At 44.6% G+C, this 25,683-nt stretch overlaps 1 protein-coding gene across 3 annotated transcripts in view; it reads left to right on the top strand.

Moving 5' to 3' along the window:
* EPHB1 (EPH receptor B1) overlaps positions 1-25,683 on the top strand; it is a 428,732-nt gene that overhangs the window by 373,141 nt on the left and 29,908 nt on the right. For all 3 annotated transcript variants that reach the window (XM_082393428.1, XM_082393426.1, XM_082393427.1), the window contains 2 exons: positions 433-680; positions 8,265-8,480. In XM_082393428.1, the coding sequence (XP_082249554.1) occupies positions 433-680; positions 8,265-8,480 (464 nt within the window). The remainder of the gene's footprint in view (positions 1-432; positions 681-8,264; positions 8,481-25,683) is intronic.

The raw sequence follows: 25,683 nt of genomic DNA, 5'->3' as shown, positions 1-25,683 counted from the left end.
AACGCTATACATCTCATTCAGAGGACTAAAGTACCTGAACGTATCCCATAGCCCCTGGACATTCTTGCACTAGGCTCTGCTAAAAATGAATTATGATTCTGCCACAGTGAAACTGACCATTTCATTTCAATTGTTCAGCTGGGATACAAATGAAAAACCAAACCTGAGGAAAAACAAACCCATATAGAGTCTGAAATTTCACTTTAGTTACCCAAGCTGAGATCCGAGGTAAAGAACATATTTGGGTATTCCTTCTGTGTTTGCCGTGAACTGCTTAGCGCTGGGATGTCACAGTTACAGTGAGAGGACACTATTTCCTTTCTGCCACCTTAATCACCGTTCCACTTGGAGCACCATTGTTCTTGACAAGCTGCCTCCCTTCATGGTTCCACAGACAGAAGGAAGTGAGTAATAATTGCGTTCTTGTTGCAGGAGAGTTTGGAGAGGTGTACAAGGGGCGTTTGAAACTTCCAGGCAAGAGGGAAATCTACGTGGCCATCAAGACACTGAAGGCTGGGTACTCGGAGAAGCAGCGACGGGACTTTCTGAGCGAGGCGAGCATCATGGGCCAGTTCGACCATCCCAACATCATTCGCCTGGAAGGCGTGGTCACCAAGAGTCGGCCGGTCATGATCATCACAGAGTTCATGGAGAATGGCGCTTTGGATTCTTTCCTCAGGGTAAGAGCAGCTCAGCTCACCTTTACTCCTCAGGGCAAAAGCATGGATGATGCTGGCACTGCTGGACGCTGGCAGACCGTAGTGGGCTGGGGAGAAGTGTCCGTGTGAGGACAACCTGCCGCTCAGGAATCCCTGATGAAATGCGGGTGGGCGTTGAAGATGTTAGCGAGGTTAACAGATTTGCTGCTGAAAGGAAAGAACAAAGCAGAGCATGTGGACCTCTCTGCAGGAGGACGGCATCGAGCCAGGCCTGGATAAGTGCTTGCTGGTTGAGTAAGAGTGAATAGAGGAGGACGGAGAATGGTCATCGGTGTCATTGAAGAGACTGAAGAGACTTCCAGCCGCTACGCTGTCCTGCGTGATTCACGCAGACGCCAGTGGCCAGCTCTGCCTCTTCCCCAGCATAGACGCCCTCCCAGATAGCTCTCTTAGTTCACAGTTCAGAGATAAAACAGGTTGCCCTTTTCTGACGCCTGGGCATCCCGGCCTCTGAGGAGGCACTTCTGCGCAGGTCAGGGGAAGAGTGTGTCACAGGCATCCACAAGTCTTTCCTGGAGTTGATGGAGAACTATGGCTCCCAACCACCTGCGGCAGAGGTGCGGGTCCCTGAAGGCCTGTGGCCAGGTGGTCTGTAAAGGACCGTTGTCAGAACATGCCCACATGCAGCCACAATGGAAGCATTTTCACTTCTGTGAGGCATCCCAGAGGTATTCAGAGAGGGGGTGAGTGAGCGTGGCCAAGGTGCTCATGTCTGGAGGGTAGAAGCTGTCTGACCACAGGCCGCAGAGCAGGGCCTGCCTCGGACCAAAGGGGCAGCTGGGCAGCCTGGGAGCAAGAGGGTGCAGGGAGCGGCATCAAAGAATGGGGCAGGACCTTCTGAGCAAGGGCTTCAGAGTAATACTAAGTAGCCAGGTATGCATATCACCAAAGCTACCAAACAGTAGCTATGGCTGAAGATCAAAGGACCATTTGTAGAGTCTCATTGAAACAGTCATGAGGTGCCCTGTGCTGGGAACTGGGTCTATATTGATGAGAGAGACATTGCTCTAATTCTGTGGAACAAATCACCCCAAGATTTTAGTGACTTAGCCCAACAGCAATTTGGTTTGCTCACAAATCTGCAAATTGGGCAGGTCTCGGTGGAGACCTCTCTGTTCCCTGTGTTGTCAGCAGGAGCAGCTCAAGGGCTAAGGCCGGGAATCGTCAGAAGCCTCATTCATTCATCTGTCCCATGGTTGATGCTGGGTATCAGCTGGCATCTCTCCACCTGGCTGACTAGGGCTTCCTCACAGCAAGCTGGGTCCCAAGAACAAGCATCCCAAGAGTAGAAGGCAGAGGCTGTATCAGTTTTGTAACCTAGCCTGAAATGTCACACAGCATCCTTCAACCACACTGATGGACCCACCCAGATTCAAGGGGAAGAAACATGCCCCACATCTTGATGGGGGACAGCAGCCTTCTTACACATAAGGGATGGGAGGTCCTGTTATATCCATTTTAGAGAATACAACCTGCATAAATGCCTCTGACCCCCAGGACCTTAGTGCCCAAATCTTCCAGCAATCATCTGCCTGGATTATACTTTTTGCTTCCGTACATGAAGTATAGAGGTATCACATAAAGAAGAACTGAAACCTTCCTGAGGAAGCCAGGGAAGCCTTCAAGGAAGAGAGAGAATTTCTCTGATATTGGAGAAGGAGGAATTTGCCAGACAGGTCAGGAATGGGCAGGTAGGCTCACAGAACAGTGGAGCTGTGTGTGCATAGGCCAAAGTCAGCGTGACCTATTCGGTAATCTGTCAGCAGCTGCCTGGTGGCTCCAAAGCTCAGAAGCAGAGCTTAGGGGCTGCAGTGTGGAAGGGGAGCTGAAGACGTGTCTAGAAGCTGCATGTGTGCATACTGAAGCCACCTTTGCAGGGGGAGCACACACGTTATGCCTCGTCTGGGTCGTTAGGCAGTAGTGGCTTTTGTTTGGTGGGGTGTGGGACAGCTGATGTAGGTGATGGGCCCCACGTACTTTGCCTGGTACAGCCTCCTTGAGGGTGTGGGTTATGCTTTGTATTTTGAAACCCCAGTACCTAGCACACTGAGCACCGGGTCGAGGCTAGTTGAATGAAGAACGGTTTCTGGACCAAAAGCGTTTGGGCATGGCAGGAGAGATGGAGCTTGCTGAGTGTACACGGTCTCTTGTCCTTGTAGCCAGACCTCTTGTGTCAGCCAAATAAACGTGAATAGGAGGTAATGTTAGAAGGAAAAGTATCTTCTGGAGCCAGCCTCCGGACCTATCAGGAGTCAATTATTTCCTGCAAGTCACTTGTCTGTGCTTCACAGAGACTCTCAACGCGATCTGGAGACTGTGGTCAGACTCTTTCCCTGGAACGCACAGGTGAACAGGAAGATTCATTCTCAGGAGGCTGCGGAAAATCAGAACCCCGCACCGCTGCTCTGCACACACCTGTTCCATTTTGGGGGAGCAGAACATGGGGGCAGGTTGGATGCCAGTGATTTTTCATGACAATGCGGCCCAGGCAGTGGGAGAAAAGCTAGGGGCGAGAGAGGAGCACAGGGAAATAGAGGGGAAAGGATGGCCAGAAGGGAGCGGCCAGAGCAGGCAGTGCTGGGAGCTGAGGGAAATGAAGCATGTCCGACTCCCCGCCCGGCACGGAGGCAGGTAATCTATAAATCTAATTTCAGCCTTACTACCAAACCCTGGAGCATAGCAGCATTAATTGATGTATTTGCTTCTTGATAAAATTGAAAAGTGGGTCATCAGTTCCGTCCTGCAAGGTCCATCTTCTGGGAGGTAGTATACTTTTAAGATCACCATTCAGAGAAGAAAGGAAAAAGGTTAGTCTTCAATTTGTGCACCTGCTTCCTCCCCGACCCCCCACTGTTCCTTTCACACCAGACGTGGTGGCTTTGGAGAGTGACCACAACTCCAGCTCTGGATCGGTGTCTCAGAGGCTCTGGGCATCGAGGGTCCAGGGAGCACATCGGAAAGGGCTTCTCACAGTCTGCTCGCTGCTCCTCACTCATTGCAGGACTCAGAATTCTTCACATTCTGGAGGGATTGGAAACACCATTATTCTTTAACCACACATTCAGTAGGTTCATAATTATCCATTTTTTAAAAAATGTCTGTGCCATGGGTTAGGTAGACTGCAAATCCATAATTAAATACTTCCTTCTTGGCACTCAGATTCAGGGGATTCAACCTGGTAGCTCTTCCATAATCTTAGGCACAAACCCTGAAGCCCTCCTCAATGCCTTATGCCTTAGCCAAGAAGGTCGACCTGCTCCATAAGGCCTTCGTGGCTAAAGCTTGGCCTTGTGGTTACTGCTGGTTCATTCACAGATGGTCATGACTGAAAGACTCTTGGAAGTCACTGAGCAATGTCAAATGGGGACATTTATCATTCATGGGATGCTCATTCATGGGCTGGAGCTAGAGGACAGCAAGCCAGTTGTCAGAAAGAGAATACCAGGTTGCAAGTTCTGAGACTGAGGCCCAGCTTTGGGCTCTGCTATGAGTCACCCTGTGGCCTTGAGCAAATCCGTTAACTCAATTTCCCAATCTATAAACTAAAGGCATTGAGCTGGATGATTTTGAAAGGGCTCTTTCAGGTAAGGAAAAAAAAAAAATCTATGATTCATTCTCTTCAAACAAATCAAATAAGGGTTTCATTTCCTGAAGTGGGTTTGTCAATGAAAGTTGAAATACCTAAATCCTTCCTGGCTAATAAAAGGGCCAGCAAGTGGCTTCAGTGAATTTGCAGAAAAGCAATTTCAGCAGAAAGCACTTCATGAAAGGAAGAAACTTTAAATCACTTCACCCAGCCTGTATTTCCTCTACAAACTGTGTTTTACCATGTGCTCAGCATAGAATCACATCCTTTCCCAAAGTTCTAAGAAATCTGTTTTTCTTTTTCTGTCTTGTTTATCTTTGTATGCTGATGCTCATATCTCTGAAAGTTCTTTTTGGGGAGTTTATATCAATGAAGTGAACATAAAACAGCTGGACATGTCAGAAAATCTTAATATGTTTATATCTCTAAGTTTCCAAGATTATGGATGCAACAGGTATGACTGTCTTATCATGATATCTGATTCTCCTGCAGATTCTAAAGAAAATGTGTTGTAGAGTCAGCATTTTCCAGTGGAAAAGGCACTGGACAAGAATTATAAAAGATTCAGATAAAGTAGCATATTTGTGGTATACATTTCTACTTTCTCTTTCTATGGCCATGGCAGACATCATAAATCAATCATAGATCTTCTTCCTACAAAGCTTATACACAGACTTCTCCACACAACATTTGAGACAGCCATTACCAATTGATCAAAGATGAAATGTAAATGGAGAAGCAATTTGCTGTTTGGACTTAGATTCTTGTTATAACTCAAAATCACACAGAGTGATTTAAGGATGATCACTTAAACTTTCTGGACTTCCTTTATCTTCTCTATGAAAACAATGTAATATTGCCTGCCTTGCCTACTCCACAGGACTGGGGTTAAGGATGAAAACATATTCCATGAAGTATGACTTGCCACTCAAAGGCCAAGAAGGGAAGAAATCAGAGTTTGTAGATTAATTGATCCTAATTTCAGGCCTGCATTATTAGTTCCTACTACAGTTAGGGTGGGGATGATTATTACAGATGCCAAACTGCTGAGCTCAGAATGCCCTGTGAACTAAGCTCTCTGAGGGCAGTGATCCTAGGATGTCTGCCCCACACACCCAGGAAGCCAGGAGGAACCTGCAGTCCTCGTCCAAGGTGTCCTCCATCTCTCTCACCAGGCATCTGGGGTTCATGGGAGAGCTGATCTGTGAGACATTATGGCCTTGCTGATAATTCCAGCAGTCATTGCTGCTGTCTTAGTATTCATGGGGCACTGAGCTAAGCCCTCCACATGTATTATCTCATTTAACCTTGAATCTCAAATCTCAGGAAGAATGGGCACTCTGTTCTTATTTTACAGATGTGGGAATCACTGCTCTGGAGGTTAAATAACTTGCCCAAGAGCATGTAGCCAGTGAGAGACAGAGCCCAGACCCACCATGGTCTGTCTGGCTCCAAAGCCTGAACTTTTAATCACTTTTTGCCGTTTGTCGACACCAGAATCTATAAGATGACTGATCTAAACATTCAAACAAATCAGAAAATGAAGCAGCTCAGTGAAGTCTTTAATGACTTAAAGTAGAAACATAGACACAAATCTGCAAAAGCTTTCAACACTGCTCTTGGAAAAGCTGCTTCCAACCAGCACCGGTGCCCTCCCCAACATCTGTCTACAAGTGGGCTTCTGTAGGGAGACATTTATTTTTAACCACATTGTTGTCTCCACTTACAGAGGAGAAGGAACAAACTGAATTGAAAAAATCTGACCCTTGGGACATGTGGCTGAAATATATTTTCTAATATACGGAAGTCGTATGACAACTTTCTGGGGAGGCAGATCCCTAGAGACCTACTTAGAGAAATTATGGTGCTGGGGAAATCTGGGCTAGCTTCTCAGGGAGGTGTGGAGTGAAGTTCATTAGTGAGCAAGATTTGCATCACTCACGGCACATCCAGCTCTGGCAGATGGGCACCATGTGCTGAAAACCAATCAGTTTCCAAAAAGCAGCTCTGCACTTTCTTTTGGAGTTGGTTAGAAGCAAATATTGCAGAGGAAGCATTCTGGGCAGATTGGGAGGTGGTTAAGGTTTGAGTGAGAACTTGGAACTTGGAGTATGTCAAACTCAGTGTGTTTGGGGGTCCTCCTTCTGGTGGGGGTTGGGGGCTCAGGAAGTAGTGGAGGGAGTGCCAGTTTGCTCCACTCCTTCAACTGAGCGAGGGGCATAACCAACCCTCGGGCTTGCAATCTTGCATGAGGAACAAAGTCTTCAACAGTTCATGCTACCGTTGTTAGACTTTTCAATTGTTGGATTATTTTCCCCTAATAAATAGTGTATTTTTATAACAGCTCTTTTATTTTTCTTTACTTATTTTTGCATAGAAAATTACTTTTGCAGGAGCTCATGCATAAATGATGTGTCCCATACATATTAGTGAGACAATAATGCATGTGAGTGCATTGGGTACCATCTCACAGACAGTAGGTGCTCAATAAATGGGAACTCCTCACACTGTTTATGCTTCCTGCATTTCACAGGAGGACCCTGGGGCAGAGGGAGGGACTGCCTTGCCCAAGGTCTTTGTTCAGCAGTAACTGGACTAGCCCAGGGTGCCCCGCCTCCTCCCCCCTCTCCCCCACTCAGAGCATCTCAATGCTTGGGCCATGCTCTGTTTACACAATACAACTCATAACCCTTTAGGGAGCAGCTGGGGCTGGACTAGTTGGGAAAATATGTTCTTGGCAGCATGGCCCAAGGTCCACTGATGTAACCAGTGTGTGCAGAGCCCAGACTCAGGGGCTTTGGGGAGGTGGAGGAAGGCACACATTCACTCACAGAAGAGCCTGCCCTCTAACCATGGAGGAAGGAGGGCATCCAGGTAAGAAATTGTGATTGGAGAGAAGGCAGCACTTCAGGCTGGCAGGAGGAGGGGCAGCTACAGTTCCCATTCACTGGGAGGGAGAGTCCACAAGCCAGACACAGTGTGTGCGCTTCTCCTGACCATCCAGCCTTCTGAGGCAGGTGTGTTATCCACTGTCGAGCAAGACACCGTAAATATTTAATTCTGGAGACAAGAAGAGATGTACCAGCCATTCATCCAGCATATGTTTATCGAGCTACATCTGTCTACTCAAACGTTCTCAGCACTGGGAATGCTATGGTGACTGCAAGAGGGAGGGTTCTTGTCTCAAAGAGCTTAGAGTCAAGTAGCAGAGACAGACAGACAGACACACACACACACACACAACTAAACTTTGTGATACATGCTAAGAAGGAAAATAAGAGCAGGCACTGAAGGATAGTAGTAAGAAAGTGCTAATTATGTGGGGGGGAGGGGACTGGCTACAGAGACATCCTCTCTGAGGGAGTGACATTTAAGTGGATACCTAAAGCAAGTAGGTGTTGATTGTGGGGAAAAGACAGAGGGAACAGCATGTGTAAGGGCCCTGAGGCAGGAAGGGCTTGGCCAGGGAGAGGATTGAAAATTCGCCAGTCACTGTGGCTTTAGCGCAGGAGTGCAGGACAAAGTGGCATAAGGTGAGGCAGTAGCTGATCCCATGGGGCCCTGTGGGCAACACTGAGGAATTTGACACTTTCCCTTAATGCAGTGGGAGGCCGTTAGAGCACTTCAGTGATGTGACCTGATTTCTGTCTTACGAGGATGGCTCTAGCTGCCCTTAGAGAATGGATTGGGATGGGGGCAGGTGGAGGGAGGCTGTTACAGGTGACGGATGATGATGAGTTGGTTAGAATGGTGGCAGTGAAGGTGGAGAAGAGTGGATGGCTTTGAGACGTAATTTGGAGATGAAATCCACAAGACTTGGCAAGGAGAAGGCAGAGTGTTCAAGGAGAGGGAGGAGAATGGGAGTCGGAAGGGAGAAGGCAGTGGGGCCCTGGCACCTCAGCTTCTGCTTAATCACTGAAGCCCATCTTGATCTGGTTGCCCTTGGTGTCTTATTACAGCAAAATGATGGACAGTTCACGGTGATCCAGCTGGTGGGGATGCTGAGGGGCATCGCCGCGGGCATGAAGTACCTGGCCGAGATGAACTACGTGCACCGGGATCTGGCTGCGAGGAACATTCTGGTCAACAGTAACCTGGTGTGCAAGGTGTCTGACTTTGGCCTTTCCCGCTACCTCCAGGACGACACCTCAGACCCCACCTACACCAGCTCCTTGGTGAGTCCTTCTGCGTCTTCTCGGGTCAAAGTATGACAGGGATGAAAGGTGGCTGCTCATGGCAGGGACCCATGGCAGACAATACTGGGAGGGACTGGGACCATATCTCATCTATCCACTGGGGGAAGCCAGGTGCTGGGCGGAATATTCATCCAGGAGAAATTACAGTAGCTGGTTGTCCAGGCAAGCGTTGGGGCATAGGCTGTGAGAAAGGGTCAGTGTCTCCTCTGAAGCCATGCTGTTCCTGGCCCATGAAGAGGACATTTTGGAAAGGATGATTTGGGGGAATCCAAACATTTGGACAGTGGCATTGGAGACAGCTGTCAGCAGGGAGTGGGCTGCAGTTGGGTTGAGCACTGTGATACCAGGTAGACTCCTGGTCCTCTTCTCTTTCTCCATCACTTCCAGAAAGCTTTAAGTACCATCTACATGATGAGTACTCTCAAATTTGTATTTCTTGCTCAGCCTCCCTCCCTACAGCCCAAGCAGCTTAATCATCTGTGTCCAGCTGCCTAGTTCACACAATTCCCTTTAGAACTTTCACAGGTCCAAAATAGAGCTCTTGATTTACTCTCCAATTTCCCCTCCCCCATCTCTTCAACTCAGTGGTTGCACCATTCAACTAATGACTGAAACCTAGGAATCAGTCTTGAGTTCTCTCTGTGCCTCCCCATCCGTGCCCAATCCCTCAGCTACTCCTATAGGTTTCTATAAAGTCTGTCCCTTTCTTCCCACCTCTGCTGTGCGCCCACCCTATTTCTAAGCACCATTCTTTTTCACCTGGACTGTTACAGTAGCTTCCTAGTTAGTCTCCCTGGTTTCCTTTTGTCGTCTTACATCTATTCCCAACAACATCCAAAGTGATTGATCTTCCTACTTACCTACCTACCTATATTCCTTAAGCTTGTAGAAGCAATACATAACTATCATAAAAATCAAAACAATACAGAGGAGAGGAAAGACTAACTCAGAACCTACAATTCCCTTGAAGCAAGGGTTGGTAAATTTTTCCTAAAGGGCCATATAGTAAATATTTTAGACTTTGCTGGCCAAGAGACCAAATGAGTATATTATGCACATGATTATATAACCATTTAAAATGTAACCCTTTAAAAATGTATGAACACCACCCTTAGCCCATGGGCTGTAAAAAACCAGGTGACCTGCCAGATTTGGTGCTTAGGCCATAGTTTATCAAGCCCTGTCCTGAAGCATCAGTTTCAACAATTAGATGTGTCTGCTTTCACACTTTTCTCTTTGTTCAAAAATTTGAAAATTTTCATTTTATAAAAATGGGATCATACTATGCCTATTTCTCTGTGTCTTGTGTGTCTCTTGGGGATTCTTACTACAGGTTGCTGCTTTGAAAGCCTGTAAACATTCACACTCCACTAGGGATGTACGGTGCCCATCGTCCAACATCCTCACCAGCATTGAAAGTAATCAATATTTTAAAATTTGCTAATCCAAAGGTGAAAAATGATACCTCATTTTGTTTTAATTTGCATTTTCAACTGACTGCTGGAGATATTACTGTCTTTTTGCACAGTTACTGGGATTCATGTTTCTTCTTTTGTTAATTATCTGTACATATATTTACCTATTTTCTTATTGGGTTATTATTGGGTTATTTTCTGATTTCTTAGAAATTTATAGGAATTCTTTTTATGTTAGAAATGTTAACTCTTTTTCTGCCATATATGATACAATTAGTTCCTTCACCTTTTTCTGTACAAAAAAAATACAATTTTTTTTAATTCAAAAGAATACAATTGTCCTTTTGATATTGTTTATGATATCCTTTGGCTTGCAAAATTGGTTCATACTCATTTAGTCAAAAATATCTATCTTTTCCTCTACTTATTGGATTTTCTGGTTTATTCTAAAAGTTCTCAGAGTTATAAAATGTCTTTTGAAGGGGGTTGTCCTATATCTAAATAGTTAGTACACCTGAAATGTATTTATTTTTCCCAAGATTTTAGTTTGAAAAATTTCAAGCGTACAGAGAGCTTGATAGAATTTTGCAAAAGACAGCCATATTCTCACCACATAGATTCTGGAATTAATATCTTGCTATGTTTGCTTTACCATATAACTATTTAATCCATCCCTCTGTCTATTCATCACTCCATCCTATTTTGTTGATGCATTTCCAGATAAGTTGCAGATATTAGTACACATCACCCCTAAACTCTTCAGCATACACATCTTTAATAAGAGTTAAATATTTTTTTATAGTTCTTTCCTTGATTAAGGTAAAATTTGCATATAAAGAAGTGCACAAATCTTAAGTGTACACTTATAGAGTTTTAACAAATGCATGCAACTGTGTGACCCAAAATCCTATCAAGATAAAGAACATTGTCATCATACCAGGAAGTTCCCTCATGTCCCTCCCCAACCCCACACCCAGAGGCACCCACTGTTCTGATTTTTTTTCTTGAACTTCACATAAGTGGAATCAGGATGCTCTTTGTGTCTGGCTGCTTTCTCTTAGCATTCTGTGTGTGAGATTCATTCCTATTGTTGTGTGCAGAAGTAGTTTGTTCTTATTTACTGTAACATTCCATTGTTTATTTATCCATTCTCTTGTTGATAGACACCAGGGCTATTCTCAAATATGTTTTTGAATATGTGTTAGGACATATATTCTTACCCTGTTTTCATACAGGTGAATAGATAATTATACCAACACCATTTATTGAAGATATTTTCCATATTTTATTGAATCACATGTTATCCTTGTCATATGTTAAGTTCCTTACATAAACTATGTTTTGATTCTCAACTCTGCTCCATTGATCAACTTAAATTCTTATGCCCAACCATATTGTTCTAATTATAGTAACTTTATCAGAAGTTTTACTATATGATTACAAGAATTTTAGCAAGAGTTTTACTGTTTAGATAAAGTAAGTTATTCTTCATTCTTCTTTTTAAAAAAATTCTTGGCTCTTTTCAAATTTTTGTTTTTCAATTTAAGATCACTTTGTCTGGTTCCAAAACATGCAGTGATACATGTACACTCACATATGGATTTTGAATGCAATTCTACTCTACATTTGGAAGGACTAACGTTTTAATGACCCTGAGTCACCTAAATAATAATGTGAGTCAAACATACAATCTCTATATGTCTTACATTGAAAGTTTCTTAAGTGAAATATTACCCACATTACTTTCTTGCACACAGTATTTAGATCATTTGCTGTGATTTTGTGTTTCTTCTAAATGATGAAGCTTATAAACTAAACCTAACAGCTTTCAGGATCCTTCACATTTTATCATATTATTCTTCCATATTTTGCCTTTTATTCAAAACAGAGAAAATTATCATGTTTGCTGATTAAACTATTGATATTTCTAAAAATGCAATTTATTCACATGAAAAATATTTATTGATCATCTGCTATGTACCAATCCTGGGCTACAATCTAGAGGCACAATTAGGATTGAAAAGAGACAGCATTACTATTCTCACATTATTCACATTTGAATGAGGAAAAGGAAGATTAATCAGACACATACACAAATAAGTGCATAATTGCCAGTTGAGATAAGAGCCACTGTGTTCTGTGAGAGCATGAAGAAAATAATAAATAAGAAAAATAGCCTGACTAAATCTAGGGGAATTAGGAGGGCTTCCAGAGGAGGAGATGGTGCTCTAGCAGAGATTTGAAGAATAAGTCACCCAAATGAATGGGGCAGGTTAGAGCACTGAGAAACATAAGCAGCACATACAAAGGCTCTGTGTCAAATGAGAAGGTGGAATTTTAGAGGAGCTGAGAGAGGACTCCTGTGCTTGACATTTGGAGAAAGAAGGGAAAGTGACCAAGGAGGTCAGCAGTAGTTACATCGGGCAGGGCCTCCTGGACGCATGTAATGGAATTTACCTCCTTAGAGCAATGAGAAGTCATTCAAGGGCTCTGTGTGGGGTGGGGGTGGGCGGTGGGAGGGGTGTACACAGATGCACACACATGACTCAAAGGTGATGAATTTGCATTTTAGAAAAATAACCTGGTTTTTCTCTTGCTTTTCCTTTCCAATATCTTCCCTCCCTTTTTTATAAACAAAACAAACAAAAAAACTTTCTTGGCTTTCTTCCTTCTTCCTTTCATCCAAAAGTCATTTGGCAAGCCCAATCAAGGTAGATGTCCTGATCTAGAGAGGCAAGCCCTAGCAGGGATCAGGACCCATGGGTGATGGGGCTGGAAGGCCAGCACTACTGGAAGATTAGCTATAGACAGGGATATTGAGAAATATATTGGAGACCATGGGAGCTTTTGGTAAAGGAGGTACAAATATGGAAAGCATGAAAGCTAGAATGAATTATGTGATATTGAATTGGAATTGGAGGTATCTGTGAGAACTTGTGGTTTTCAATATATAAGGAGATAGAGAAATAAATAAGAGCTGAGAGTGCCTGTACACAATGGTACCTGTGTAGCAAAAAGTACACCTGGCACTCATATCTTGGATTCTGTATTCTCTTCTACACTAAAAGCACCCAGGACTCATTAGAGAAATGGCCCCTTCCAGGGCCTGAGCAGGAGAAGTATTAGATGAACCCAGTACAACTTTATGTGCCAGAAAGTAAGAAAGTACTCAAAGAATGATGGGAATATGTCAAAAGTACACAATACCCAGTTTAAAGGACTTCCCAATGTCCAAATATAGTATAAAATGAACCTCAAAATATATACTGATGGTAACAGATTATAACCTATTGAATAAGATAGTAACTATGGAGTCCACACTGATATGAATATGAATGAATAAATAAGAGAAGATAAAGCTTTTCCCAATAGTGGGAAGAATGGTGTTAATAGAAAAATCATTATTTGGTGACCATCAGATTAATAGTTAAGAAACATGTTAATACTTGGGGTTAAACTGGAGAGAGAATGGGGACTTTACATAGCCTCAAAGTATTTCCCCCAAAATATTAATTACAAAAGGGGAGAAAGTAACTTTACAGAGAAGTCTGGTAATACCATCTGAATCAAAGATTAGAGTTCACACCACCAATAACAGACATTGTGTGCCACTGAGAGTATGCAGTGAAAGAACATAGCATTTCAGATACTCTGTTCAAAATGTATAACTTGGATCTTATCATGAGGAAAAATCAGACTAATTAAAATCGAGATACATTCTATTAAATGCCTAACCTATGATCTTAAAATTTCAAGGTCATGAAAGTTAAGCAGACTGCCAACTGTTCCAGATTGAAGGGCATTAGAGAGGCATGATAACCGGGTAATATTTACATATGATCCCTAAGAGGGCATTTCTGTGACAGTTGTTAAGAATTTGAATGGAGTATCTGGATGAGGAGTGTATAGTCATTCTTTGTAGTATTCTTGAAACTTTTCTAGACATTGAAACTGTCTCAGAATAAAATATTTTTTAAAAACATTTACCCTGGCTGAAGTGTAGAGGACAGATGGGGGAGGCAACAGTAGAAGCAAGATGTGTCAGGAGGCCATGGGTAGTGGGAGTGAATGAAGCCCAGGAGGATCAGGGGAGAAACGTGGAAAAGACTTGAGAGTGGGTGATGCTTAGGGGTGAGGGTAACAGAGGTCCAAGGATGACACCTGATATCTGGACTCTGTCTCTGGATGGATGATGGTGCCATTCCCTGAGAATGGGGATTCTGGAAAGGAACTGGTTGGAGGAATAGAAGGATTGGGAGTAAATTGTGGGTTTAGTTTAAAGCAGAGTCTCTCAAATTTTGGTGAGTGTCAGGTTTACCTGGAGAGCTAATAAGGAACACAGAGGAACAGACTCATGAAGTTGAATAGAGTCTGGGCCTTTGTATTTTCACCAAGATTTCCCAGATGATTCTGTTACAAAATTTGTAAGACACTTGTTTAGAATATTTTGACTTTTATGTGCTGGTAGGATATCTAAGTAAAACTGTTGAATAGGCAGCTGGAAATCTGGGTTTGGAGCATGGAGGAGAAGTCCAAATGACGATGTGTATTTAGGAGTCATCAGCATAAAAACAAGAATCAAAACGGAGTGTAAATGTACTTGACTTGGAAGAGATAGAGTGGGCAAAGGACCTCATTCTGAGCATGAAGAAGCCCAACACTGACCAATACAGATGTCTGTAAAGCAGGAAGCATGGATGTCTAACTGTCCCTTTCCTCCAGAGAGGCAATTACTAAGAATTTGCTATAAATCCTACCCTCTCACTTTGCAGAGGAGGGATCGAGGTCCACAGTGGTCAAATGAGTTACTCAGTCACATAGGTTGTCAGTGCAGCTTTGGCCCTTCAGTTCAGGTTTCCGGACTCTGAGTCCAGTGTTCGGGACACCATGGCTTCCTCTCTGGCCCCACAGTGTGCCAGACTCCCTGCTCAACTTGGGTCATTTGTGATATCCCAGAAAGCCTAGTTCTCTTTCTTTTTTTCCCCTTTTCTTCCCAAAAATCCAGCAAAGGGTTGTTATCTTTCCCAAATGGCTCTGCTGGCCTTTGGGCGATACACACAGAGGTCAGGCCATATTGCATCGCCCCCACCCCATCTTCAGGCAGAGGTGGGCAGGCTGTTAACTTTCATTTATCTATTGATTTATTTTCAGCTCTACTTCTTTATATTTTTTTTTATGGTTACTCTAGGATTTATATATATAAACACAAATATAAATATAAATAGTGACTTTTTCTCTGTTTGCTTTCAAGATTTTCTCATTATCTTTGGTTTTTAGCTTGACTATGATGTGCCTGGTCATGCTTTTTTCCCCTAATTTATCTTGTTTGAGACTCTCTCACCTTCTTAAATCTGTAAATTTATGTCTTTTACTATTATTGGGGAATTTTTCAGCCACAATTCTTCAAATATTATTTCCTGTCCCCTTTTCCCTCCTTCTAGGACTACAATTACCTATGTGTAAAACTTGTGAAATTGTCCCACAGGTTCCTGAGGCTCTGTTCATTACTTTCCCCATTTTTTCTTCTCCCTTTCTCAGATCTATCTTTAAATTCATTGATTCTTTCATTTGCTATCTCCATTCTTCTAAGAAAAGTCCCTCAGACTTTTTTTTTGATATTGTATTTTTTAGCTCTATACTTTCTTATGAATCTTTCTTTTATACTTTCCAATTGTCAGCTGAGATGTCTTATTTTTTTTATTCATCATAAGCATATTTTTCTTTACCCCGTTGATCATAGCCATAATAGCTGCTATTGTAAGTCTGGGTCATCCTGGGATTGGCATCCTTTTTTCCAATGAAAATGGATCACATTTCTCTGGCTCTTTGTATGTCTAGTAGTTTTGGATTACATGTGTTGTGAGTGTTGTATATGTGATGTAGAGACTCTGAATTCTGTTACACTGATCCAAAGAATGTTGCTCTTTTTGATTTAGCAGGAAATTAACATGTTATACTCAACCTGCAGACTCTGTCATGTCTGCAGTGGGCAACAGCTCAGATTTCAGTTCCTGTGGTTTTCACTCTGTCTTATACCTGCATGGTTTAGGAGTCAGCCAGAGAACTGGCAAAAGTTTATACCCAGAATTTGGGAATTTTATCCCATTTCCCTGGTTCTCTTGTGTCCAGGGATTCTTTCCCAACTCTCCAGCATCCCTGATTATCCAGGACTCCTTCACTTGGTTTCTCCAGCCAGAAAGATGGTAGGTTTTTCCACTACAGTTTTAGCCATTGGGTGGACAGCTGCCCCCAGGGAAAAACTGCAAAAAGTAAAACTCACCTCATGCTGCTCAGTTTCTGGAACCTTCAGGTAGTTTTCCCTTTCTTTTCTTTCTTCTTTCCTTTTCTCTTCTCTTGTATTTTGTTGTTATTTGCTGGATAGTCTGTTTGTTAGAAGCATACTCCTCCACACCAAAAGTGGAACCTTCAGCTTATTACCATAATCAGCAAGTCCATAAGACAGCCCTTAAGCCTGCTCTACTCCATCTTAAGTTCCTTATTCATGCAGTTCTTTCAAGATCTTTTAAACATCGTCACCTTCTAATACATCTTGTTTTACTTTATAGGTGGAGACCTCAGTCGTAGCTATTAAAGTTTTCTAGTTTTTCCTACTAGGCCCTCAGTCTTCATCTCTTATTCTATCTTAATTCTCCACCATGCTTCCCCCAGGTCTTCCTTCTCTATTTTAAATTGCTATTTCTAGCCCCAAGAGCATTTCCTTCCCATCAGGCTCCTGGAATAATGAACAGATAGAATTTACTCCTTTGTGCTTTTCTATGACTGGAATAAACCCACTAAAATAAGAAGGAGTTCTGAACTGCTCCTAACATTCCAGAGAGAGAGATCAGTGAGCTGGGCTGGGCTCTAATACCTGTACAATTTATATAACTTTCTTTTTGGCAGGTGTATTTCTGAATACTGTTATGGGTGTTCAAAATAACATTTCTACGTGTCTTAGTCTGCTCAGGCTGCTCTAACAAAGTATCATAGGCTAGGTGGCTTAAATAACAGACATTTATTTCTCACAGTTCTGGAGAAACTGGAGGCTTGGAAGTCCAAGATCAATGTGCTGGCAAATTTAGTTCCTGGTTGGAGCCCTCTTACTGGCTTGCAGATGGTCGCCTTCTTGTTGGGTGCTCACATGGCAGAGAGAGATAGAGACAGAGAGAGAGGCAGAGACAGAGACAGAGAGAGCAACAGCTCTGATCTCTTTTCCTCTTCCTGTAAAGACACTAATCCCATCACGGAGGCCCCACTCTCATGACCTCCTCTAAACCCAATTACCTCCCAAAGGCCCAACCTCCAAACTGGGGGTTAGGGCTTCAGCATATGAATTTTGGAAGGACACACTCATTCAATCCATAACACCATGCTTGTGTTAAAGACCAGTGCTCAGTGTTTGACTTCACAGGTAACATTCTGGTTATTACTGGTCCTGTCTCCTGTTACCAAGGGAAAAAAAGGCACACATATCAGGGAAAGTGCCACATCTTTGGTTAACTCTGCATTTGGGGCTCACATACACATTCACAAACCTGACCTTAGCCCTTTCTCAGCTCACACTGGTGGACAGAGCCCCAACAGGGTCCCACAAACCCTCTCTGCATGGCAGCTTTCTGCTGGTTAAGTCAAAAGCTCTACTCCAGCATGCCTTGCTTTCTTTTCTGATCAGTAGGAAGAGGCCCCATCTGGTCCCTTTGTGAGCAAAATCTTTGCTTCTTCGTATTCAGCCAGGTTCCTTCTGCTAAAGTAGTGTCAACTTTCCCATCCTTCAAAGCCCCAGGCTGTCTCTCTAAGAAGTCTCTGGCCTTGCCCACGCCTTCCCTCAACGCTGCTCCCAGCAGACCTCCATATTTTATCCTGAAGTGCACTCTGTCTTCAAGGCGCCTCTGATCTCCCCCAGCCCCTTCCCCTTTGCTCCTCCTGCCTCTCAGCCCTCCTGTCTCAGCCCCCGGCTCCTCCCACACCTGGAGTTCTTCTGGTGTTTCTGTGCTTCTGAGGCTCCCTTCCTTCCAAGCCTGCCAGCGCCTCCCTCCTCTTTGCTTTCTCTGTTCTAATGTCTGCTGATGTTCCCTGCCCACTCTGTCCCCCTCTGGGGAGCCTCAAATAGAGCTGCTTCTTGGGCATCTGCCCCTCCTGGCGGGAAGCAGAAGCCATTTTCTCAGGCTATTCGCCAGCCGCTCCTTGTCCTGCCTTCATCTCCGTTCCTGCCCGGCTCTCCCTCACATACTGCCCTCACTTCCCTCAATGACTGCCTGGACCGGCCCCGGGACAGCTCAGCTGGTCCTTCCTCTAGAATCTGCCCCATCTTCATTAGACTCATTTCTTGAGCTTCCCCAGGGGCATTGGACACGGAGGGTCCATCCTCCCCATGGGACAAGGGTCAGCCTGTCCCCCAGGGACATCTCTGCGAGCACCTGTCCCACTGGCTCGTCCTGAACCTGCCGGGGAAATCAGGCCTGCCCCACACATGCTCTGCAGAGGCCCTTGTTCCCCTGTGATGAATTTCAGTCACCCTGTCACCATGGAGGCAGGACCCTATCTCATCCTTCCCCATTATTCCCGTGAATTATTGTCTCAGCTGCAGCCTCCAATCTCACCATGTTTCTGGGAGAGAGCATCCATTCTAGCCACGATTGATTCCCTGCTGAAGTCTCCTGGGCCTTTCCTTTCACAAAAAAATTGACCTTTATTCCATGATATTATGCTGCCCATGTCTTCAGCAATGTGGGCTGGGAAGGTGGCAAAAAGATCCCTTCTAGAATTCTCTCTCACTCTACGGTAGCAAAATAGTTCTTTGAACATGGTAGGAAGATGCAGGATTTAGTTTCAAACTATGCTCTATAAATTTGGCCTTTGGTCTCCTCATCCATAAGATGGGATTTGGAAGAATTGTCAGATTCATATGACCCCCTGTGATAAACTGGAAACAACCCCTAATGCAGGTCCTGCCCTGGTCGCAGCATCTGTGATTGTTGTGGGTGCTGCCACCAGTGCCTCCCGGGCTCTCAGAATCCATCGGCGAGAGACACCCAGGTATACATTTTCAAGGCTAACTGGTAAAAAAGATTGTGACTTTCCCTCTTCCTACTCACTCCAAAACAGAAAACAATAAAGCAGAGAGCTTCCAGAAGCCCAGGATATTTTGTGAATATTTTGATATTCACAAAGGAAAACAGGGCCCTTATGACAGGATCCCCATGGAAGAATTTTGAAGAAGACTTCTCAGGAGAGAAGAGGGGAAAAGGCAGCTAAGATTATTGTGTCTAGGGAATTCCCTGGCGGTCCAGTGGTTAAGACTCGGCGCTTTCACTGCAGTGGGTCGGGCTCGATCCCTGGACTGGGGAACTAAGATCCCACAAGCTGCAAGGCATGGCCAAAAAAAAAAAAAAAGGTTATTGTGTCCGTTGAAACCCGTGGTTCTCACACTTCCCTGTGCCCCAGGATCCCCTGGAGGGCTAGGAAAGTGGAGGTTTCTGGGCCCTGCCCCCAGAGTTTCTGATCAGTAAGTCTGAGGTGGGGCCCAGGAATATGCATTTCATACAAGAACCCAGATAATGCTGATACCACTAGTGCTGGGCTTGCACTTTTAGCATGACTGCATTGAAACTATTTTAGGGAACATAAATTCACTTGCAAACCTGAGTTGCAAGAAAGGTCAGTTATTTTTCAAAAATCAAAGTAAATCTGACACTGAGTCCCCATCCTGTCAGACTAGAAAGGAAAATGTATTTTCAGGCATCCTGGAGCGTTTCCTCTCTCCCCAAGCCCGAGGGCTTATGCAGGTCCTGGGGCCACACTGAGGCACCATGTCTTTGCAGGGACTAGAGCCCCTCCGCCTCTGGCCCAGCATCACCTGTGTCTGAGGAGGCAGGGAGGGCACAGTGCCCATGGGGGTCCCCACCACAGAGCCCCAAACCAGCATCTGTCTCCAGGTCTTGGAACCACCATCTGACCCTGCCACTTAGCTCCACCAATAACCCATTTCTCAGAATCTGAATCCCCGCCCTGCCCCATTCATCAGCTCTTTTGGAAAAAGAAAAAAAAAAAAAAAACAAAAACAACAACAAAGTTGATTAAGTCAGCCCTGAAGATCCTAGGGTTGGTTTTTGAGGAGCTGGGGACAGATTGATGATTAGCCTCAGTCTTGAGAGTCTTCAGTGCCATAGCACCAAACACACATGAATTAACACCTCAGTCATTTTCATGGACATGGTTACCAGTGAAGTGGCTGGCCAGTAAACTGGAGTTCAACTCAGAGAGGATATCTGGCATTGTGTTTGTTTAGCCTCCATCTTCTATACGTAAATAAGGGCTTAAGGATGGAAGGTCGTCCAGGGTGCCGGAGGGGCTCACCCATGTTTGGGATGGAGAATCTTTTTTCTCCAGGAACTTTTACTTGGGTAACTTTCAAAGAGGGGATCCACCGAGAAAAGATCAAGAGATTCAAAGCCTCAGCCTTAGAGGCCCTCCCCCTTCCCCGTGCCAGGTCCTGAGCCCGACCTGCACAGGAGAAGTGGGTGCCCGCCCCAGTCTGAGAAACCCTTTGCTTTGACACATCCCGGAGGAGTGGCCGACCTGCATCCCTGTTCCCCGAACCAGCTGGGGACCGAGGGCAGAGCCGGGAGCACAACCGTCTCCCTGTCCAGGCTGCCCAGACTTTCTGTTCGATCAGGAGCCAGCAATGCTGTCCCTAGCCCTTGTGGGTGACAGACGGTTAGGGGGACTCTGTGATGAAGGCAGGAAGCCTCTGTGAACTTTCTTTAAAGCCTGTGGTGTGTGGCTCCCACCAGCATCACACGTGTAACATGCACGGGCATACACATAGGTATAGTGCAGTGCACACACGTGGATACCCAAGCACAGAGACCGACAGAGAAACACACAGGCACCAGGGCTACCTTGAGACAGGCACGTGCCCTCCCAGTTGCTGTGGGGCAAGGGCTAGGCTTTTCCTTTCCTTACCACTGAGAAGTGAGTTCGACTGCTAGAGCACTGGTTTTTTGTTTTGTTTTGTTTTGTTTTGTTTTTCTTATAATGTACTTAATACTTAAAAGGTGCAAAGAAAGCAGAAAATTATCTGAGATAATCCTTCCTGCAAGCCTTTGGGAAAAAGCCCCCTCTGTCTGCACTTTGCAGAAGTCGCTACTGAGAAGGTTCATCCCTCTGCTTGACGGTTTGGGCTCAGGCTAGGAACTTGGCCCTTCCAAATGAGAAAGGTTTACTGGCTTTCTGTCCAGTGACCCCAGGCCCAGTTTCACTTCTCCCCACCATTCTTGGCGGTTTTTACGTTTAAATCATACTTCTCCTCCCGGTCTGATCCCTGGCTTCCCTCAGGAGGTCGTTTTCAAATTGTGATTTCTCACTCTTCTTTCAGTCACTGAGCTGGGGTAACAGGTTCTCTCTTGGGTGGATGGGAAAGTGCAGAGGAATGAAGACAAGCAAAGAAAAGAGGGGAGCCCCTATAATTGCAGCCAGAATAAAACCGAGGCCCAGTCCCCCGGACATTCTCCCCCAGCATTAATTCCACTGAGGGCGGAATCATTCAAATGCCACTCCAGCCACCCCGCTCTGCTACTCACATCACTCTTCTTCAGGCAGCCCTGCCCTCCCCTTCCACCGATATCTCTCCCCGGATCACTTTGTCACCAGATGCTCAGTTAGGGATATCAAGCCCTGACTGAAATTCCCTTTTGAAGAAGACTCAGCATAATTATTATTAGTAAGGCCAGTGTATTATTAGCATGAGTGGGATCAGGATGGGATTTCGGAGCCTGAGCTAGCTCGTACCCTGGCGACTGGCGCAAGATCAGGGTCAGATTATCCGGCCAGCACGTCTCTCTGCTCTGAGTGTGGTGTGTGGGGTCAGCCAGGCAAAGCCCTCCTGCCTGTGTGCCTGTCATCATGCAGGAGGGACCAGCCACCTGCAGGAGCATGCAGGTGCATGCAAGGCCTCTACCAGCCATTCTCAGCCAACGCATATTTATTAAGCACCTACTGTGTGCAAAGCGCAGCAATGAACAAAACAGATGCTTCCTGAGCTCCTTGAAGTTCCTTCCTAGCAAAATAGATGGACATTAAACAACTGATGCAATTAACTATGTAATTACAATTGTTAGGTGCTATAATTACAATTGTTAGGTGGCATGGAGAAGCATATATCAAGCACGTATTGCATACCCTGAGGAAGGAACATCTGGGCCGAAACTCAGAGGTGTTCATTAGGGCAAGAGTGCAGCCAGGGCCCCATGGGAACAGTCCCAGCGCTGGAGGCAGACTCTGCTTCCTCAGCAAGGACAGGGCGTGGAGGAGCGGAAGGTGCTGGGGACACTTGTGCACAAGCACAGATGGGGGAGAAGCAGCTGCCCAGTGGAAAAGGCTTTCAAAAGGGATGTTGCAGGGAATGGCGAGTAGAGGTGAGTCAGGATCATGGGGTAGGACTGTGTGAGCAGCCCAAGTGGGCTCACAGTAGCTTTGCTCCAAGCTGTGAACTCCGAGGGCGGAGGGCGGTTGGCCAGGGGAGGTAGGAAAAGAGGAAGAACCGGAAATGAGACCCTGACCCAGGTCCTCAGGGAATAGGCCTGGGAGCCCTGTGCAGAAATGGAAGCTTGAACTGTGAGGGCACCTGGATTGAAGCACGCCCAGCAGACGGTGGAGAGATTTTACCTTCTCAGCTGAGGTCCCAAAGAGTCAGTCAAGAAGTCAGTGAACCAATCAATCAAGGATCATTGATTCCTTGCAAGAGCCGAGGACCTCTGCTAGAGAGGGTCGTTATTTATATTTAACATGTTGATTGGCAATAGTATCTGTAAATCATTCACTAAGATTTAAGCTTACTTTCCTGATTGGGTGCTTAGTAAATACAAGTTTGGAGCCATGGCTTAGAGAAAAGAGAGATGGCTTTCAGCTGAGATGAGAGAAGGGGGTGGAGTAGATTCCCAGATGAATTGGAGGTGAACTAGGCGGTAAAACTGGGCACATAAAAGGTACTCAGTAACTGTTTATAGGATGGATGGATGGAAGGATGGATGGATGGGTAAATGAATAAGGTTATAAGGGCTCAGAGGCTGAGGGTTTTCCAGAAAGAGGTAACATCAGAATGGAAGAGGTCAGGAAGTAGTGTGCTTGCTGCTGCACTCCCAGCTTGTAAACAGGCTCATTTGGCTGGTTTTGGGAAGAGGGTGTGCAAGCCGATAAAATCATGGCGCGCTAGCCCTTGAAGGGCCCTGTTATTGGTTGCATCGTGTTCCTCCCAAAAAAGTTACTTGAAGTTCTAACCCCTGTATCTGTGAGTGTGACCTTATTTGGAAATAGGGTCTTTGCAGATATAATCAGGTTAAGATGAGGTGGATTAGGGTGGGCCTTAAATCCAATGACTGGTGTCCTTTTAAGAAGGAGATTCTGGAGTCTTTGCAAATCTCCCTCTAGTTCTGTGGGCCTCCTCTGCATCATTAGAGAAGTTGGTACCGTGGGGTGGAGGTGTTCATCCCCTGCACCTAGCTTAATAGGGCCTTCAAGACCTGATAGGGCTTGACCCGTGAGCCCTGCATAGGGCTGAGCCTCTTCACGAAAAGAGGCCTCTGGGTCTAGCAAATCTCTAGAAGGCAAGGTGTTTATCCAAGAAAGCAACACCAGGCCCTTCAATCCAGCCCTCCGAGAGCACACGGAAACAAGAGCGATTTTCTAAAAAGCCCAGTAGCTCAAAACCGGCCCTATTGAGGCTGAGCATATTACACCTCCTCTGGGAAAGCTGAATTGCAAGAGGGAAGAGATATGGGAACATATGTATATGTATAACTGGTTCACTTTGTTATAAAGCAGAAACTAACACACCATTGTAAAGCAATTATGCTCCAATAAAGATGTTAAAAAAAAAAAATCTGAAGGCAGCCAAGAAAGTCTCTTCCAGTGTAGTTTACAGATCCAGAGGTAAAAGAAAGAGTGAGTCAGAGTGTAAGCAAGAGAGAAAGAGAGAGCAGAGTGAGGAAGGGAAAGAGCAGGGGGAGAGCTGATCAAAGGCCGCTCTGCTCCCACTCATTCTGCAGATACTCTAGCTGCTGGGGGGGAATATGCGGGGAGGACGTTAGAGGGGAAGGTTTTATTTTAATCCTCTCACAAAAGCATTCAAGTAAACCCTTTCCCTGTGAGAAAGCGAGAGAGTACAAGACAGGAAGAGAAGATTCTCAGTGAAAAGATCCATGTAGACGTCTACTAATACTGCTCACTTAGAGAACACATGCCATCTGGGTGTTTGATAAAAAGAAAAAAAAAAGGCATAAAGAAAAGTTCAAAGCCCATGGATTCAGTTTGTGAGTTGCAAGCTTCTCGCCTCTCCTCCTGGCAGATATTTTTTTTTCTTGGTCAGCAATGACTAGCTTTTCAAAGTGACCTGTCAGATCTTCGTTCCTTTCTTCTCTTGTTGGCCAAGGAGCTGAGCAGTGGGGAGAAGCGAGAGGAGGTGACCCAGGTGACAAGAGCAAGGCTGACCTTCCATTCATTAACCTTCTGAGAATTTTCTATTGAAATACAAAGCCTCAGCCCACTTGTGCCTGGGCCTGACCCAGCAGCTTTACATCTTGCTACTCCATACCAGATGGGACAAGACACCTGCCCTGATCTATGCACATTTTTTTACTTCTTGTCTATTAGAGGTGTATATTTTGGGAACATGCCCCAGGGCTCTGGCCCATGACTTAGCCAGGAGCAGCCATGGGACCTTGATTTTAGGACCCATAATTTTTAAAACTTCCCCTTTGGAAGGGCATTTGGCATACTCCAAGGATCGTAGAGGACGACAGAAAATCCAGGGAGGCTCCATCTCCAGTTACCAAGCAATGTAAGTTCATATGCTTTTAAACCAACATCACTGATAAAACGGTATGAAGCGGCTTTGTAGTTAGATATTCTACCTGGAGAAATTAGAAGGGCAAAGGTTTGGTCAGGAAATGCTGTGGCAGGAAGGGGTAGAATGGGGTGCAATGTTGGGGCAAAAGCCTGGGCAGGGAGAGGGGCTGGTTCCTTAGTATCACCTTAAGATAATTTATGTTCCTCCTAAATTACTTTTTTTCCTATTACACATGCTATGGTTCTATTATCCTAAAATAATGATTAGTATTCTATAATAGTTCTCTATTAGAAAATTATTTTAGTTAATAAGACATCATTTAAAACCCATTATTCAATTTTTAGTTGTTTATTTGTATTGGGCTTTTGATATGCATTATTCTACCAGTAATCATTATCTTCAATGACAAACACACTAAACTCATTCTTTCCTTCCTTTATTTTTCAATGTTTTCATCACATTTCAAAAAATGTAGCAAACTCGGTCCAATAGCTCTAACGACAAACAATTCAATGCATAGAACTTCACAGTAGATAATTCTGAAGCGTGGTCCCCTCAGCATTTATAAGGACAAGGCTGGATTTTCAGCCAGAAAACATGGTTTGAGTCCTGGCCAATTATTAACTTAGGGTGAAAGTCACTTTACCTCTCTGAGGCTCCATTCCATTATTTGTCAAATGGGAATAGGATATTATATTCGGTCTGTATCACATGACTATTGTAGAGATCAAAGGAAAAATATTGTATTGAAAGTGCTTTAATAAATCTCTTAAGTCCTGTAAAATGTAACAAAATAAAAGTTACTATAAAAGCTGATGCAATAGAATAAATTATTCTGGATCTTAGTGAAATATTTTTACCTGATTTGGGGGGAAAAATCTGTTCCAATACAGTTCCATTCAGTTAATAATGCAAGTGGTAG

This window comes from Balaenoptera borealis, assembly GCF_965194805.1.
Source record: "Balaenoptera borealis genome assembly, chromosome: 5".
Lineage (NCBI taxonomy): Eukaryota > Metazoa > Chordata > Mammalia > Artiodactyla > Balaenopteridae > Balaenoptera > Balaenoptera borealis.
Note: the sequence above shows the minus strand (reverse complement) of the source record. Positions and strands in the feature narration are given on the sequence as shown.